Below are 15596 nucleotides of genomic sequence, written 5' to 3'. Positions count from 1 at the left end.
AAACTTTGTCAAGAGGGGTTCAATTAGGGGAAAATGGGCTGAACAGAAAGAAGTGACAGGACCAGAGCAATAGTACAGGTCAGAAGCCCAGGAAAAAGGCAGAGAAGGACTATAGTTAGGGCAAAGCCTAAGGAAAGCCTAGGATGCCAAAACCCATCACTGAGTCAGCTCATACGGTTAGTGACACCCCCCCCCCCCCCCCAAGCACCTGGCTGAGCAAAGAGTGGAAATGACAGCCCAGCACACTGATCCACGAGGTTCTCATGTAGCTCATTGCCCCACTCTTGCATGTGCTCCATCCCAGGGCTGAGAGCATTGACAGCCAGAACTCTCTGAAGTGTTCAGGCCCGTCTCCTCACAGCCCTGCACTGTGCGGCACCACCACTGTGCTGCTGGGGGTGGAAAGCTAAAGTCTAACAAAACACTAATTTAGGAAAGGAAAATGCACACTTTTGGGGAATCAGACACATGGAGTGAGCTTGGGTAAGAGGTATGTGCAGTCTGGATGTAGGGGCACATCACAGGAACTCACCTTTCACTTGCTGCTGGGTCAGGCCGCTGCGGTGTTCAGCAAAGCTCTCCTGGGTCAAAACTGCCACGGAGCTCATTGTCGACTTCCCACCCACACACAATCCGGGTATGCCACTGCAAGAGATGGAAGTGGCTACAGCATCAGCACCACTCAGGATGCACAAAGTCAGTCCAGGAAGACAAAGCATATGTTACTCAGCACTCTTCCAGTCATTCTCTTGAAAAGCACCCACAGGCCCCATCTGCTGCCCAATTTCCTTGTTGAAACAGGAATTTAGGGGGAATATTTCCTCCCTACACAGTGGTCACCAAAACCAGAGCTCATCCCTAAGAAGGCAGATGTGTAGCCTAAGAAGGCCGCTGCAAAGGGGTACACAACAAATTTTTAAAGCACAGTCTAATTAATCTAAACTACAGCCTCATTAGTCTATTAATTAATAATGATGTCCAATTTTTACATGAGTATGTGAATGTCTGGACAGTCAGTTCAAGACCATCATGTATCCCTAGAAACAAAAGAGAAAGGACCCAAGAAGCTGCATCTCCATGTGAAATTAATTTAGGTGACTGACTTGGGGAGATACTCAGAAAGCCACTCTGACTGGTAAGCTCAGCAATAGCAAGATCTTTGGCTCTCCCAAAAAAAGAACTTACCAGCTAAATGGTCAGTAGCCAGAGAGTCCGTCCTGTAAGCTGCCTGTTTGTCAGCCTGCCAGCTTTTGCTTTAGAGAAAAAAAAAATTTAAAAAATTAGGTCCAAGACAACAGAAAACCAAGACACCCCTGTTACTGTAACTTCCAACAGAGCCTGCACTTTACCCAAAACACTCTCATATCCAGTTGCATCTCCCCACACATGACACCTGACAAGTTTCACTAGCTCTGCATGCAGCACCACAATCTACTCAAACTTCGCAGCAGGAAGTCTGAGTTACTCTTTCACCACACTGGCTACAAGAGTAGCCATCCAATATCACGCAAAAATATAGTCAATTAATAACAGATGTTCAAGACATGAAATTTCAGGGTTGCAAGCAAGACCTTCTCTAGTCAGAAGAGAATAACAACCTGAAAATCTGCCAACAACACTGCCATCAGTCACAAGTTAGGAATGTAGTTCAGTGGAGCTTGGGTGAATCAACACAGACATCCTCACAAACTAAGGCAAACACTCAGGGCTCTCTACACTCAGCTGCAGGGCAGTCCAGCTCTGCAGTTTTTATTGCAGTAAGATCATGCACCAGACACTAAATTCTGTCTCCAGGCCTAAATCTGAAAGTCGGAAGAAGAAAATTTACACTGGTTTACATGAACTATTTCAAATGTGTACACAAGGCAGAACCTGGAAGAAAAATGTACTGCTGGGAAAGGATTTCCATCTCCTGAATCTGGATCTGCAGATTTACTGAAAAAGTGCTTAGGAATACAAGTGAAAATATAAAACCCATTATAGTACACACACTGTCAGTTGTACAATATCCACACCCAGAGTCCCCCAGAGCTGTTCTGTGTGCTTCTGCAGAGCTTGCACTCTCCTAAAACCCAGTGCTTCTGCCTGCTCGTGGGACAAGAGGTCCCTCTCCCACACACACCCTGCAGTGCTGCTCGGACCCCCTTCTGTACAACAAACTTGACTGCTTTTCAGGAAAGTGACAGTTGCCATCCCTGACCTTCCACTATATTAGAAAAGGCTCCCAAACCCAGCATCACTCCTAAAAATGCAGAGTTGCTGAGGGGGTGTCTTACATTATACTACAGCTGTGATGCAGTAAGGGAGGCTGATGGTGGCAGAAGGAATGGAGGGAAGAACAGAGAGAGCAGTGATGCAATAGAGTCATACAGATCTGCACCTCAGCCAAGGCCACTGTTTTCCCCTATTTCAGCATGCCTTTAACAGGCAGAAGGCAGCACGAACTGTGCTGTCAGAGCAATAGAGCTAATGCTGCAATTAATCCTGGAATGAGGCAGCAGGTACTGGGACAGCCAGTCATGCTGCTGAAGTACAGCTGCTGCAGCAATGCAGATCTCTGCAAAGCATTTGCTGTGTACAGAAAGGGTGGCTAGTAACCTGATCTTGGAGAAATCTTGCTGTCCAGGGTTACGCCACAGTGTAAGACTGGTTACGTGTCCATGGCACATGCTTGCACTGCTCAAGCTGCTGCAGATTCCAAGGAAAGCAAATTACTGCCATAGCACCTGTTCCAGACTATCTCAGCAAGGCCTGCAGACTCCATAGCAGCTCCTCCAGCCTGTTGGGTCATTAACAAGGGTGCTACCACCTCATGGCAAGCTCCAAATGAGGGCAGGAGGGAGAGGCATCCCAGACATCATAAACAGCTGTCAAGCTCTGGCTGGAGCCTTGCTAAAGGCATGGATGTGCTTATAACTCTCATTTCTCCAGAAAACACCACCTGGCTGATCTCGCATGTGCTTTCCTCCCTTAGAGGAGGAGGATAAGAATAAGAAACCAGTGAACAACACCCAATATAGCACCTACTTGAAAGACACAACCTCAAGGCACAGCTGCTGGTTTCAATGTGTACACACCAGCTGCAGAGATCTTCCTTGCAGCCTCCACCTCAGAGAGCAGCCAGACATTCAATGCAAAAATCAAAGGGCAGCATTTATCCACATGAATTTCTGCTTCGTCACCCATACAAGAAGCTAAGAACAAATACTCCTCATCTCCAGCATCTGATATATTGTAGGTTTCAGGGATTCATCTCTGGCCAAAATCAGAGGCAACCATTAGAATGGTATTTTAAATGTAACATCAAAACCAGCAGTTCAAGCGCTGCATTTGGACCTTACACCGCCTTGGCTTCCTACTTAGGTTTTCAAACTAAGGTTACAGCTACGTCATGCCAGCATGTAGCTGACTGAGTCAACAGGTTTCAAACTGCCTCGTTGATACACTGCCTCCAATGCTGGCCTTGTGCACCAAAAGAAGTTACAGAAGTCTAGAGCACACTTCAGTAAAGAGAATGAAATAATCCTAAAAAAAAAACCTCCAGCAAGGCCCAGACCTAATCACAGGGAAAACATTTGTATGAAGAGAAACAAAGTCTAAGTCATGAGTTACACTGCCAATACAATCAGTTCTTGTGGACCTAAACGTCAGTTACACTTACTTAAACGTATATGTAAGAAAAACATTAGCACTTTATCAACCCCATGTAGCAAGAACCACACACAGCAACAGGGCTGGGCTGGTAGGCACTGTCCTCTGTAAAATGTTCCCACAGGACGTGGCAATCTCTCGGTGAAAATACTTGCTTTCTGAAAAACGATGGGCTCCCTCAGAGGTTGGAGGCGCAGACCCCTAGTTTGGGGGGATCACACTGACAGCTGCTGTGCAGCAGAATGAAGTCTCTCTTCTCAGCGATTCCCGACTTAGTGCATCATAGAGTGCAACACGACCGCAGCCTTGGCCGCGGGCAGTCCTGACCCATCCCCCATGTTTACTCTTCCTCTAGCGCCGGCCCCGCCACCACGCCTGGCCCCGGACAGGAGGAGCGCTGTGGCGGCCTCGCCACCGAGGACGTGCACCCGGCCGCGTCCTGCTGGCCGGCCTGGCGGGGCAGGCAGAGACAGTGCCTCTCAGCGGGGCTGGGATAGAGGGCGAGGGCTTCCCCGGCCGCGCTCCGAGCGGGGAATCGGCCGCGGGGAGCCTCCCGCGCGGCGCTGTCTGATCCCGGAGCCTACCCAGCCCGCACCGCCACCGCGACCCCCGGGGCAGCGGCACTAGGCCTCCCCTCCGCTCTGCCCCGCGGTGCCCGGCCGAAGGGTTGGGGGAGCCGCCAGGCCCCGCGGGCCCGGCCGGGCGGGCGGCGCAGCCAGCGCCACCTCAGCACTGGCGGCACCGGGGGCGGGGCGGCGGGGCGGGGCGGCGCCCTTAAAGGGCCCGGCGGGCCCCGCTGTCACCGCGCCCCCCGCGGGGCCGAGCGGGAGGGGGCGGCGGGGGCGCGCCCAGAGCACCAGGACCGTGCGGGGCCGGGGCCGGGGCGCGGCCAGTGCCACGGGGCAGCCGCAGCCCCAGCTCCGGCAGCCCCAACCCGCCGCGGCCCTGCGGGTTGCGGGCCGGGGGCGGCCGCGTCAGGCGAGCTGGGAACAGGCGCTCTCGCGGGGCCCAATGACAGCCTCGAGCGCGGTTCCGCGGCCGCCGGAACGCTGCCGGTAGCGCGGAGGCCACGGCCAGTTCCGGGCCCGGCGATGGCACCTCCCCCCCGCCGGCGGCGGCCAGGGCGCTCGTCCTTCTATAGCCACGGCAGCAGCGGAGCGCTCGGCCCCGCAGCCCGGGCTGCCCAACGCTGGACGAACGGTCGCCACCGGCCGCTTTGGCTCCTATCGGAACCAAACCGTAAGGCCGCCAGAAACGGCCCCGAGCCGCCTCGGCCTGCGCCGCTAACCCTCTCCCACGGACGACGGGAACCACGCCGCGCCTGGGCCCGGCCGGGCTGCCCTCTCCCCACACAGCCGTGGGGCCCGGCCTCCCCACCGGCCCGGCCCCACACGCCGGCGATACGCGGCAGCTGCCGCCGGCCGGCACAGCCATGCCACCGCCGTCCGAGGCCGCGCCGCGGGGCCAGACTTTTCCCCACCTCCCTTGCCGGATGCCCTCCCTTGCCGGACTTTGCCCCGTCCGGTCCGGCCGGCGGGAAGTTAACGCGGACTTTCCAAGCAGCGCCGACACGTCGGTGCCCTGGGGACGATGCGAGGCCGCCTTGGGCCGCGCAGCCCCGCCAGCCTCCACGTCGGCGCCGCGGCCGCGGCGGAGGGGCCGCCCCCCCGTCCCCCGTGACTCACTCCGGCCGGTGCCCGCTCGCCCGCCCTTCTGGAGAAACGGAGCGCTCCTGGGAGAACGGCGCGGCGCCCGCCCCGCGGCCTATATAGGCCGGGCCGCTGCCAATCCCCGGGCCGCACGTCAGCGGGACATGCCCCCTTCCCGGCGGGGCCAGCCCGCCACGCGTGCCCTGCGCCGCCAGGGACGCCCCGCGGCCTGGGAGCCTTCGGCTGTGCTGGCGGCCCCGCTCCGGCCGGCCCGGCCCGCGGGGCGCACGGCGAGGGGAGCGAGTCGCGGGTGGCCTAGTGCCCGCTCTGCGCCCTCGGGACCGCACCCCCGCCTGCTCCCCGACTGATATCCGCGGTACAGACCCTTTCCACCTTTCCCTGCGGATTCACCCCGGAACGCGCCTCCCGACAGCAGGCCAGCGGCAGAGGGGGCTGGGGCTGCTGTAGCGCCGAACCGCCCGCCGCCCCTTACCTAACCCCGCGACGGGCCCAGATCGCAGCAATACTCACTGCGGTCAAGCCCGGTTTCAGGCAGGGTTAGCGAGCGGTGGCTTATGAGGGCTCTGATCAGCCTGAAAACCACGGCTTAGAGAAGAGGGCCAACACCTGGGTTTCCAGCCCGATCCCCGGAGTGGAGAGGGACGGCGCGGCCCCAGCCCCAGGTGGCCCCTTGATCCACCTCCTCCTGCACAGACTGTGTCAGAGCAGCAGTACCCGAAATGAGGCTGCAGGCAGGCAGAAGGGGCAAGGTAAGAGCAAGAGTAGGGGGGAAAAAAAAAAGAGAAAAACAAACAACCAAAACCACAGAAAACCCCCAAAACCTCTTATCACCCAGGAGAGAGGGGGGGGGGAAAAAAAAAAAAAGGCAGCCCCTCATCTTATCCCAGTCTCCAATTTGGAAATAGGGAAGAGTGAAGGAGGGGAAAGGCAAACCAGCAAGCACAGTACCCTGCTTTCCTGCATAGAGAATGTTTATTACTTTGTGCAATATAGATGTTTTTAATTATTAACTCTGCACTCTCAGGGCACCAAGGAAAAAACCCTGTCCCATCACTGTAAAAATACATAGAATTTGAACTGATTTTTTGTGTTAGCTCATTTTCCTACACCACATTAATCTTTCTCATAATTCATGACTTATTAGTGACTGGTTTTCTCATTCCCACCTTGAGAGAGAGCACTCCCAGATACTAGCAAACAAAACGAAAGAAGCTGCTCTGTGGAGCTCTGCCCACAAAAATTTGAGGTCTTTGGGATAACTGCTTTTAATTACATGCAGTAAATTTTAGAGATCTCATGCACTGTATTTATGGAAACATAGATGGTATTCAGCCCTTAGTAAAGTTATTTCTTATTCATAAACAAGAGCAGATTTCTCCATTTCTCCTCTTTTTATCTTATGGCTGGGAGGACATCATCAAAGCACCTGAACTTTTTGACACAAACAATTTATAACTATAAATAAATATACACTTGTGGGTGAAATCAGGAAGTCTGCTAAACAGAGAATAAAAGCTGTTTGAGACCTGACACCATGCCCAGGCACCTCCCTGATCCATCTCCCCCAGCCCAACCTCTCCTCAGAAAGCCTGTAATCTCTGTGAGGATGCAAGAATACCACTCCAAGCATGGGGTTCTCCTCAGAAAGGCAGCCACCACTGCTGCCACATCGTACCTGCTTTAGGAGCTGGCTCTGGCTGCTCTGACCCAAACCACCCGGGCTGAGGATGCCATGAGCATCTGTAAGGCACACAAGCAGCCTGGTGCCTGCCAAGGCATTTGGTGGCTCATGCAAAAGCAGAGCTCCAGGAACCTGGGCAAATCTCATCACCTCCAGACTTTGGGCAGCAGCTGCAGTGAAAGATGATGTAATCTGGGACTCAGAATATTCTTTAAGGTGGAGGATGCTTTTCAGGTGCTTTTGCTCTCTTGTGTTTATCTCCCCAGTGCAAAGCAGGCAGGCTCCTCTCAACACTAATTTCCAATTAACTCTAACATGAGTTAGTACCAAGATCCCCTGTGCCAGGGAACCAGAGGAGCATCACAACCTCCAGCCTGCAGCATCTTACCAAGGCACCAACATTGTTCTCCCTCATCTCCACCTCATTATCTGCTTCAGCAGGGGCCCTCTGTGGGGACATGCCACCTTGTGCCTCTGGGGTAGCAGCATGGCCCTCTCCTGCTTTCTCTGTATTGTGCTGCTGCAGCCACAAGTTGCCAGATCATTATGGATTTCTGGCTTCTATCACAGCTTCCTCTCCAGGTCTGCTTAAGAGGCAATCTTCCTCTGCCTGTTGCTCTTCCTTTATTTGCAGCTGCAAGTGGTGGGAGGGAAGCCTGCCAGTCCCAGAAACTACTGGAAGGCCTAGAGCACCTCACCGTGTGCCACCCTCAAATAATGATTTCAGCTGAAGGAAACCTGTCACAGGCTGTTCTTAGAGGAAGATCTTCCACAGGGAAAGAGCTGTGTGTATGGGGGGAAGAGCTCCCTTTTCCTCCCATATTCAGTAAGTACATAGGTGTCCTGTGCATGGACAAAAGCACATTTAAAGGGTGCCAGGAGGCTTATTTCAACCTCCTGCTCCCACCAGCACATCGACTGTCCCTGTTCCATCCCATACCTTTTCTTCAATGAGGCTATGGAATATGGGCAGAGAGGTGTTAGAACAGATTGCTTCAGGCCCGTTCTGTCTACTTACTTGCCCAAAAACGCAATCTCACATTAAAAAATAATTTACAAATACAGTTGTCATGGAGATGTGTGTAAAATGGCTCCTCTATAAGCCAGGTGCAGGAATTTTTGGTAGCTGAGGGGAATGGATACAGAAGAAGGTACCCAACCCCTTGACAAACACTAAAAAACAGGCCCCAATTTCATGACTTTTTAGAATAACTGAAAAAGAAGCCTTTCAAAGAGAGCACCAAAGGGTGGCAGAAAGGGCAAAGGATTGGGCAGTGCATAGTTTCCACAGCTTATCAGACTGGCAGCTCCTATCACCAGTTTGAGGGAGGACACAGAAATGGGACCAGCAAAAACATCAAACACACACACAGAAAGCTAACACTGAACTGGTTTGGGGCTTTTTTTTTTTTTTTTTTTTGGAACATGTTCACCCATCTGAAGGCAAGGTTGAAGAGTAAAGAACCTTTCCATGATCACTTCACCCCAGAGCTCTTGGGGAAGGGAAAGGAAACTGCACCTTAAACTATTGGAGCAAAAAGGTTGGCCTTTCCTGGCACATCTACCCTCAGCTGAGCTGGGATTTTGCAAAGCATTTCTTCTAGCCTATTCGTATTTTCTGTTGTTATAAGAGAGTCCTATTTTTCCAGCCAGAAACCAAAAGCCTTATTTGGAAAGCAACCCCAGTATGTTCCAAAGAGTGTGTGCTGTGATTTTATTTCCTGTTAAATATAACTCCAGATTTCTAAAACTGTACAAATAAGCACCCTTTTTGTACTCTGGATGCTTATCCCACACACTCAAGTCAGAGAACACCACAAAAGAGCTACCCCCTGAAAGCATCCATTTCAGTACATCCCTTGCCAGTGGCATTAAGAGAAAAGGGCTGGGGGGGTGTACTTTGCATCACACTAGAAAAAGCAAGCAAAAGAGGATTCAGGATGCAGGGTACTTGTATGCCAGAGAGTACTGAGGTTGTCAGCCAAAGCAGGATACGTGTCTCAGCTCTACAGCTATCACTGTGGCTTGCCAGGGGATCTTCCAACAGAACATTTGCATTTCTACAGAAAATCTGTTAAAATGAAGTTAGGAGTCAAACTATATAGATAGTTCTGCTAAGAGAATAAAAAAAAGTTTCATTGTAAAAAATGACTGAACATGAGTCCACACTGCTCACGTGTCTGTGACTTTGAGACTAGTTTTTACTTATTTGCCATGAGGAAGAAAAGTTCCAGGGATGTGCAAATCAGACACTTATCCTCCCCATTCACACACCAGTGCTGGGAAAAAATGATTCTGTAGGCTAAATTCTGCCCCTTGGCTGTACTTAATGCAGTCCCACCATCTTCAGAGGCCCACTGTAAATACTCAATTACAGAATTATAGGTAGAAAGAGAAAAGTTTACCCAAGCCTATACATTAATCCCCAGCTCCAACCACTTAGTGATATTGTGAAGAAGAGAGGGTGGTGGAAGGAAGATGAGTGACTATGTGTGCTTGTCTCACACAGGACCTGGGTGATATAAAATATAGGGTCCCAGGTGGGTGCAACACCACTCACCTTTCTCCTGGTAACCTACATTGTTTATTGAGGGAAATGCTCTTGCAGGAACAGAAGAGCTGACTTGATATTGAAGGAAAATGACAGACTTCAGCAGGGCTCTGAGGCAAATGTGTTTAAAAGACTTATGTCCTGGGCATCCTGACAATAAAGTTATGCAACCATCAGCTAGCAAAGAATATATGTACTGCCCTTCCTAGCCTATCACAAGGGGCATGCAGAATAGGCAGGAAGAACAGGAGCAACTTACTGGTATGGACAGAGTTCTAGTATGAACAAAGAACAGCAGGCCTTCTGACTGCAGAGGGAAGAAAAGCTGCTGGTTTTACACAGGGACACTGAGAAAATGCGATTTAATGGAAAAAAAGAAACCAAACATTAAAAAAAGCTCCAGTAAACAGACTCAAGCTCTGCTCTTAGATTTGCTGCAGATTTGGTGAAATGACCAGCAAAATACTCTTGGTTGCCCTGGCTGTGCACACACAGCATCTTGATTTTCTTTACGGATTGGTTATTTCATTTCCAGTTGTTCAGAATGCTGTGATCCTTGGATGTCAGGTGCTGCGACAAAACAAATTTCGTTCCAGAGATGAGGAAGGAAAAAAGAATTTTAAAAAAAAATCAATGGACAGTTTAATAAAATCAATTCAAAAGCAAAGCAGAAGGAAGCCACAGAGAACCAGTCTACATCTGCCCTTCCACTTGCCCTGTGAGAGAAATCTGATTTAGCATTAAACTTGGCTTTCAAGAAGTTCCAAAGGAATAGATTTTTTTAAGGAGTAGAAGCAAATCTCAGGCTCCTGGCCTTGGGGAGTCAATAAACATTTCCATGAGGAATAAATATGAGGGACAAAGTAAAATATAGTATCTTCCACTTTCACAGTAAAGCAAAACACCTTTTGCTTTTGACTCAAGAATGGAAGAAGTGATTCAGAAAACAAAGATTCCAAATATATTGCCTGAGAAGTGGGAACAGCACTGAAATCACAGAAATTCTGAATATCTGGCAACACATGGAGGTCAGAGTCTTGGAGGCCTGCTCAAAGCAGGGTCAGACCAGAGCATTCAGGGCTTTCCTCACTCAGGTCTTGAAAACCTGCAGAACTGCACAAACGTTCTGGGCAACCTATTCCAATACCTCACTATCCTTACAGTGTAATAAGGTTTCTTACTTGCAGGTAGAACTCCAAATTTCAATGTTGGCTCTTTATGCTGAACTTGCTTTTTACTTTATATTACCACCACAATGTGCTTATCACTCACAGGTGCTTTCAGAGTAGTGCTTGCCAGTCAACACTGCAGAAGGACAAAAATCTTCCACAATTTCAGTGAGCTGAGAGGCACTTCCCAAAGCCTGCTAATATCCCAGTTAACCAAGAAATGAGGAGATACTGCAGGACAAAGCACGCACTATTCTTTCTGTTCCTCAAATGGAAACTTTCACTTTGCTGTCCTTTGGCTACTGGGTTGAAGTTCTTTTGTTTACCTTTCAGAGTCTCCTGCTCTCTCTCCACTGGCCACTGCAATGTAAAATGAACACGTGGCAATTTTTTTCAAGAAATGCTGCCAGCAGCTCCCATGCACTATACATCACCAAGCTTGAAAAGGCAAGGGATTTGTAAGCCCTGAACTTACCTTTTTTCCACATTAACTGTCATATTCTGAGAAAATATCAAGTTGACTGGGTCCCTCAGCTCAAACCTGTCACCAGACCCACTAAGACCCTCCTCCAGGTACTCTTAAGCTGATATTTTGCAGGACAGAATTTAAGTACTTGCTTACAGCAGTTTATAAAGTTGACAACACTTCACATGGATTAGATAAATATATCTAGAAAATGAAGGAAAAAAAAAAAAAAAAAGAACAGTGGCAAACTGAGACCTCCCCAATGCCACTTTTCAGGGCAGGAGCAGAAATTTTGCAACTTAAGCAAAAATGTAAACGGACATTTGGTTTTGTCCATTTTGTTTGGGTTACAGTTCTTTTTAATCTTGCTTAGCTTATTTGATTTGACGTATTATACAAAAAAACCTCAGCAAAGTCATTCAAGGCTCCTTGAAAGATTTTAGATTCCTCAGTTCATAATGTTTACTGGATAACGAAGACTCAAGAGAATGCCAGAGCTCCATTTTTATAAACTTCTATGTGCTCTGGTATGTTTTGCTCCGAATTCCAGCTTCCCAAGTCACATGGCTTCACGAGACCCTTTAATTCTGTAAATTGTATTTTTCTGTATTTCTAATCTTTCAGTTGCAATAAGCAGCTTGAAACTACAACACAGAAAAGTCAGCATTATTGTGACAAACAAAAAACTTGAAGGAATAAAAGCCTGAAATTTGCAGGGAGGCTAGTGCTTTGTTTGGAACAGGACAGAACTACTTAGAAATGAAAAAAAAAAAAAAACACCTTCAGTTTGGCAACAATTCCTCTGAAAAAGGAATTAGTAAAGTAAAGATCTGATTCCAACTGCCACTTTGGAAAAGCAATGCTTGGACCCTCACTATTTAAGCACTGCCTTCCCTTTGTCCTATTCATAGCACATGCAACAGGGGCTCAGCATATCCACAGACAAGCACTAATTCCTAATCTCTACTAGGCCAAGCAAAAGGCTCTTCATGTGTTAGACAGAATTACATCACGGTGATCTAAACTGACAGTGAAAAACCCAAACAGTCTTCCCTTCCAAATTTGCAAGGCCACTCTAAGCCTGCTATGAAAGGAGAGAAAGAGAGATAGGGAGAACTCAGAGTAAAACTATTCCCCCTAATTGTTACAAATAATATTATTTCACGCTTAAAACCCCTTTTCATAACTGAATCATTCCCAGTTCTGCCCTGCTCATCTTTGGGCTGAACTGAAACAGGACATGAACCATTTTGGGTACAATCTTTTTGTTTTGATACCTCATGCTGCTCACTCCTCCACCCATCTGGCTATTGTCTTTTGGATTAATAGAATAGTGTCCTGAACAAGATGAGTTTTCAAATAAAGTAGAGGAGCAATGTTTTCTAAATTTGCAAGAACTTCTAACCTTCTGCAAACACTCACTGCTTGCTCTCATTTTACCCACAGCTATGCTGCAAGCAATAGAGCAATCTACTCAGGATTTTAATTTCATGAAACTATTTGTAAGAGCAAGAATAAAAATTCACTTTTAAGCTTCTTCAATGCTATATAACCAGCTCTACTTTTAAGCAATAGTCATATACCTACAACTTATTATTTTCCAGGCATTTCAAGGGTCCTTATAAGACCAAACACCTAAATCCCAACACAGTACACCAACTGCTGAAGTACTCACTCTGAAAACAAAGGCATATGCACTAGCAGGTCAGCCATAATATATTCCCATTCCCACTCTCGCCCTGCCTGCTCTGGGAGTTGTTCTTTTCAATTTTCTTTTCATCTGCTCCAGTACAGGTTTACATTCAACTTTATCACTGGCACAGAGATAACTGCAAACTTACTTTCTCCTGAGCAATGGAAACAGCTGGGCCTGGTGCACAAACATCAGAACCCTGCCCTCCTCTTTCAGAAAGGCAGAAGTCAGGCAATGCACACAATCTCCAGTGCCCACTGGAGACACAAAAATGCCCCCCAACTTCTGGGACAAGCAGTACTAAGTCCACTGCAATCACTCCTGGCCTCCTGCCCCACTGTGGCTTTCCCAGGCTTTGCCTTTGTCCCTGCCAGTGGGGAAATCTTAACTCTGTCCCTTACTCTCTTCCTTTTTCCTAATGCAACCTATGTACCCATCCCACGCCCAAGGTCCCTGTTCCAGCCACACAGCCTGCCCTAGCCTTTGTTTGTCACTCTTCTTTGGCAAATATCCAGCTTATTTTGTGAAATATCCAGTTCAATTCCCAGTGCCAGAAACACAGGGATAGACAAAAACATGAGACTGTGGAAAAGCAGAAGAGAACTAGCAAGTGATGTTACAGCAGGTGGTACCACCTGAATCCAGCAGTGGCCATCAGAGCAATCTGTGCTCCTCTGAAAAAAAAAAAAAAGCCTCTGCAGATTTTTTAGCAACTTGCTGTAAAATCTTTGAAATACCAGTCAACCAAGACTAACATGGGTGGGGAAAAGGGAAAGGGGAGTGATGCTCATGCTGTGTGCCAATACCTGGAACCAAGCCTGAAATTCAAACAATATAAGAAGATTATTCCAGTTATCCAATCCCTGATGAAAAATATGCCAGAAGTTACCTTTGTGACAGTCAGCTATAGCTGCTGTGTGGTATTTATTGGGAGATATGATACCAGTAACCTTCCTTTAAAACCAGAATCCTGACAAGTGACTTGGGGTCAGACAGCACTTAAAGGACTTGTGGAGAGATCTCAACAATCAACTATCAATTCAATAACACAGAGAGAAGGCTGGGTCCTGCCTCACCAAACAGGACTGCAATAGCCAAAACACAACAGGGTTCCCAAGTCTTTCCTCCTTAAAATCCAGTTATTTGCTGGGATGTTGCTGAATTCATAGCTACAGCACAAAAGTATCAATTATTGTGATATGAGGACTCCCAGAAACTCTCCTTCAGAGGTATTTCTCATGCAGGTAAAAGATGTGGCATACACACAAGTTATACGTGTGGATACTTTTACCACAATCACACTGACATACATTTATAAGCAAGTTCCTTATAGAATTCTGTTTCTTGGTTTTGCTTTGTTTCCTTGCTTTCATGTTTGAGGGTTGTTTTTTTTTGTTGTTGTTGGGGTCTTTTTTCCAGGAGGGAGGGATTTTTTTCTCCCATTAATGCTAAATAAATCTATCTGTTCCATCCCCAAACTTCTCCAAAGTTGTTCTCTCATCACTGAAAAAATCATCAGTAGAACAGCAAAACTGTTGCTGGAAAACAGTTCCAGACACTGTGCTGTGGAGTCTAAGAGAATGTGGTACTACTTCCATTCTGCATCAACAAGTAAATCAATTTTATTTTGCAATTAAATAACATCATTTAAGGGAGATCGCATAAATATGACTGTGCTATTCAATCCCCTCAAAGGCAAAACTTTTCCTGTGAGTCACCATTTCTTTGTGTCTTGCAGCTACTGAACCAATCCTTTCCCTTCTTCTAGTGCTGTTTTTCCACTGAAGTTAAACTCATTATGACTTCCTCTTGATGAGCTTTTTGTGGTCCATCTTTTCTCTCAGGTTTCTCCCTGTTTGTTTCTGCTCGCTGCTTTGCAAGTGCCTCTTTTGTGCCTCTAGCTGGACATAAACTCCTTGCTCCAACCCCTGCTCCTGACAAAAGAGTGACATGCTTCCCTCGCTGCCTCAGCAACACAGCCAGCTCCCACAGGCCAGGCAGCTGTGGCCAAGGTCAGCTCTCTGCACCCACAGGAGTGCTTATGTGTACTTTGGTTATCTACACGTTAATATATCTATAAATAATTTGCAAAACATTAGTAGGTGTCTTTGAGGCTTGAAAGATCTGCCAGATGCAAGATTCAGCAACATAGAACCAGTCGTGAGAGACAAGTGAAGTCTACCAGCAAGATCAAAGAAAAGTTATCTGTATTATATGACAGCTGCCAGAAATTATTCCTATACTTCTGCAAGACTGCTGGGAAAATATCAGTAGGTAGAAATACCAAAGATCACCTAAATGAAGGAAAAATTAACTATTACAGCTTTAACACACCTTTTCTAGGAAACAACACAAATCACAGCCTGATTACTTCTCCTCATTGCAATTAAAACTTTAAACACATAAATCCTCTAGCAACTCAGTTTTTCCCCTTGCTTCAGCTGTAACTTTTCCTCCTCACTTATTCATATATCTTTTTCCAGCCTGACTTTCTGATTTCTTTCCACTGAAGTCACACCACAAGAGCTAAGGGGCAATGTGAGTTCACAGAAGGAAGATGTGGAAAAAGATTGCTGGAGTTATTAGGTATTCAGTACTTAACCATTTATGAGGGGAATGCACATCACAAGATTTTAACAGGCTGTTTAGATCCTAAAAATCTGCCTTCATTTACAGCTTGAGGACAGATAAACAAATATAAATACAAATCTCTCA

General features: G+C 47.7%; 1 protein-coding gene across 4 annotated transcripts in view; it reads right to left on the bottom strand.

Annotated features, from left to right (window-relative positions):
- Positions 1-15596, bottom strand: part of HDLBP (high density lipoprotein binding protein) — a 38824-nt gene that overhangs the window by 19368 nt on the left and 3860 nt on the right. The window contains exons 1-3 of one of the 4 annotated variants that reach the window (XM_062499499.1): positions 5337-5376; positions 1186-1253; positions 533-645 (exon numbers count right to left, since the gene is read on the bottom strand). In XM_062499499.1, the coding sequence (XP_062355483.1) occupies positions 533-608 (76 nt within the window). In that variant the 5' untranslated portion in view covers positions 609-645; positions 1186-1253; positions 5337-5376. Of the gene's footprint in view, positions 1-532; positions 646-1185; positions 1494-5336; positions 5377-15596 lie in introns of those variants that run through there. The other 3 variants (XM_062499498.1, XM_062499500.1, XM_062499502.1) reach the window with 3 other exon arrangements.

This window comes from Cinclus cinclus, chromosome 10 (assembly GCF_963662255.1).
Source record: "Cinclus cinclus chromosome 10, bCinCin1.1, whole genome shotgun sequence".
NCBI classification, from domain to species: domain Eukaryota; kingdom Metazoa; phylum Chordata; class Aves; order Passeriformes; family Cinclidae; genus Cinclus; species Cinclus cinclus.
This window is presented reverse-complemented; position numbering and strand designations above follow the sequence as displayed.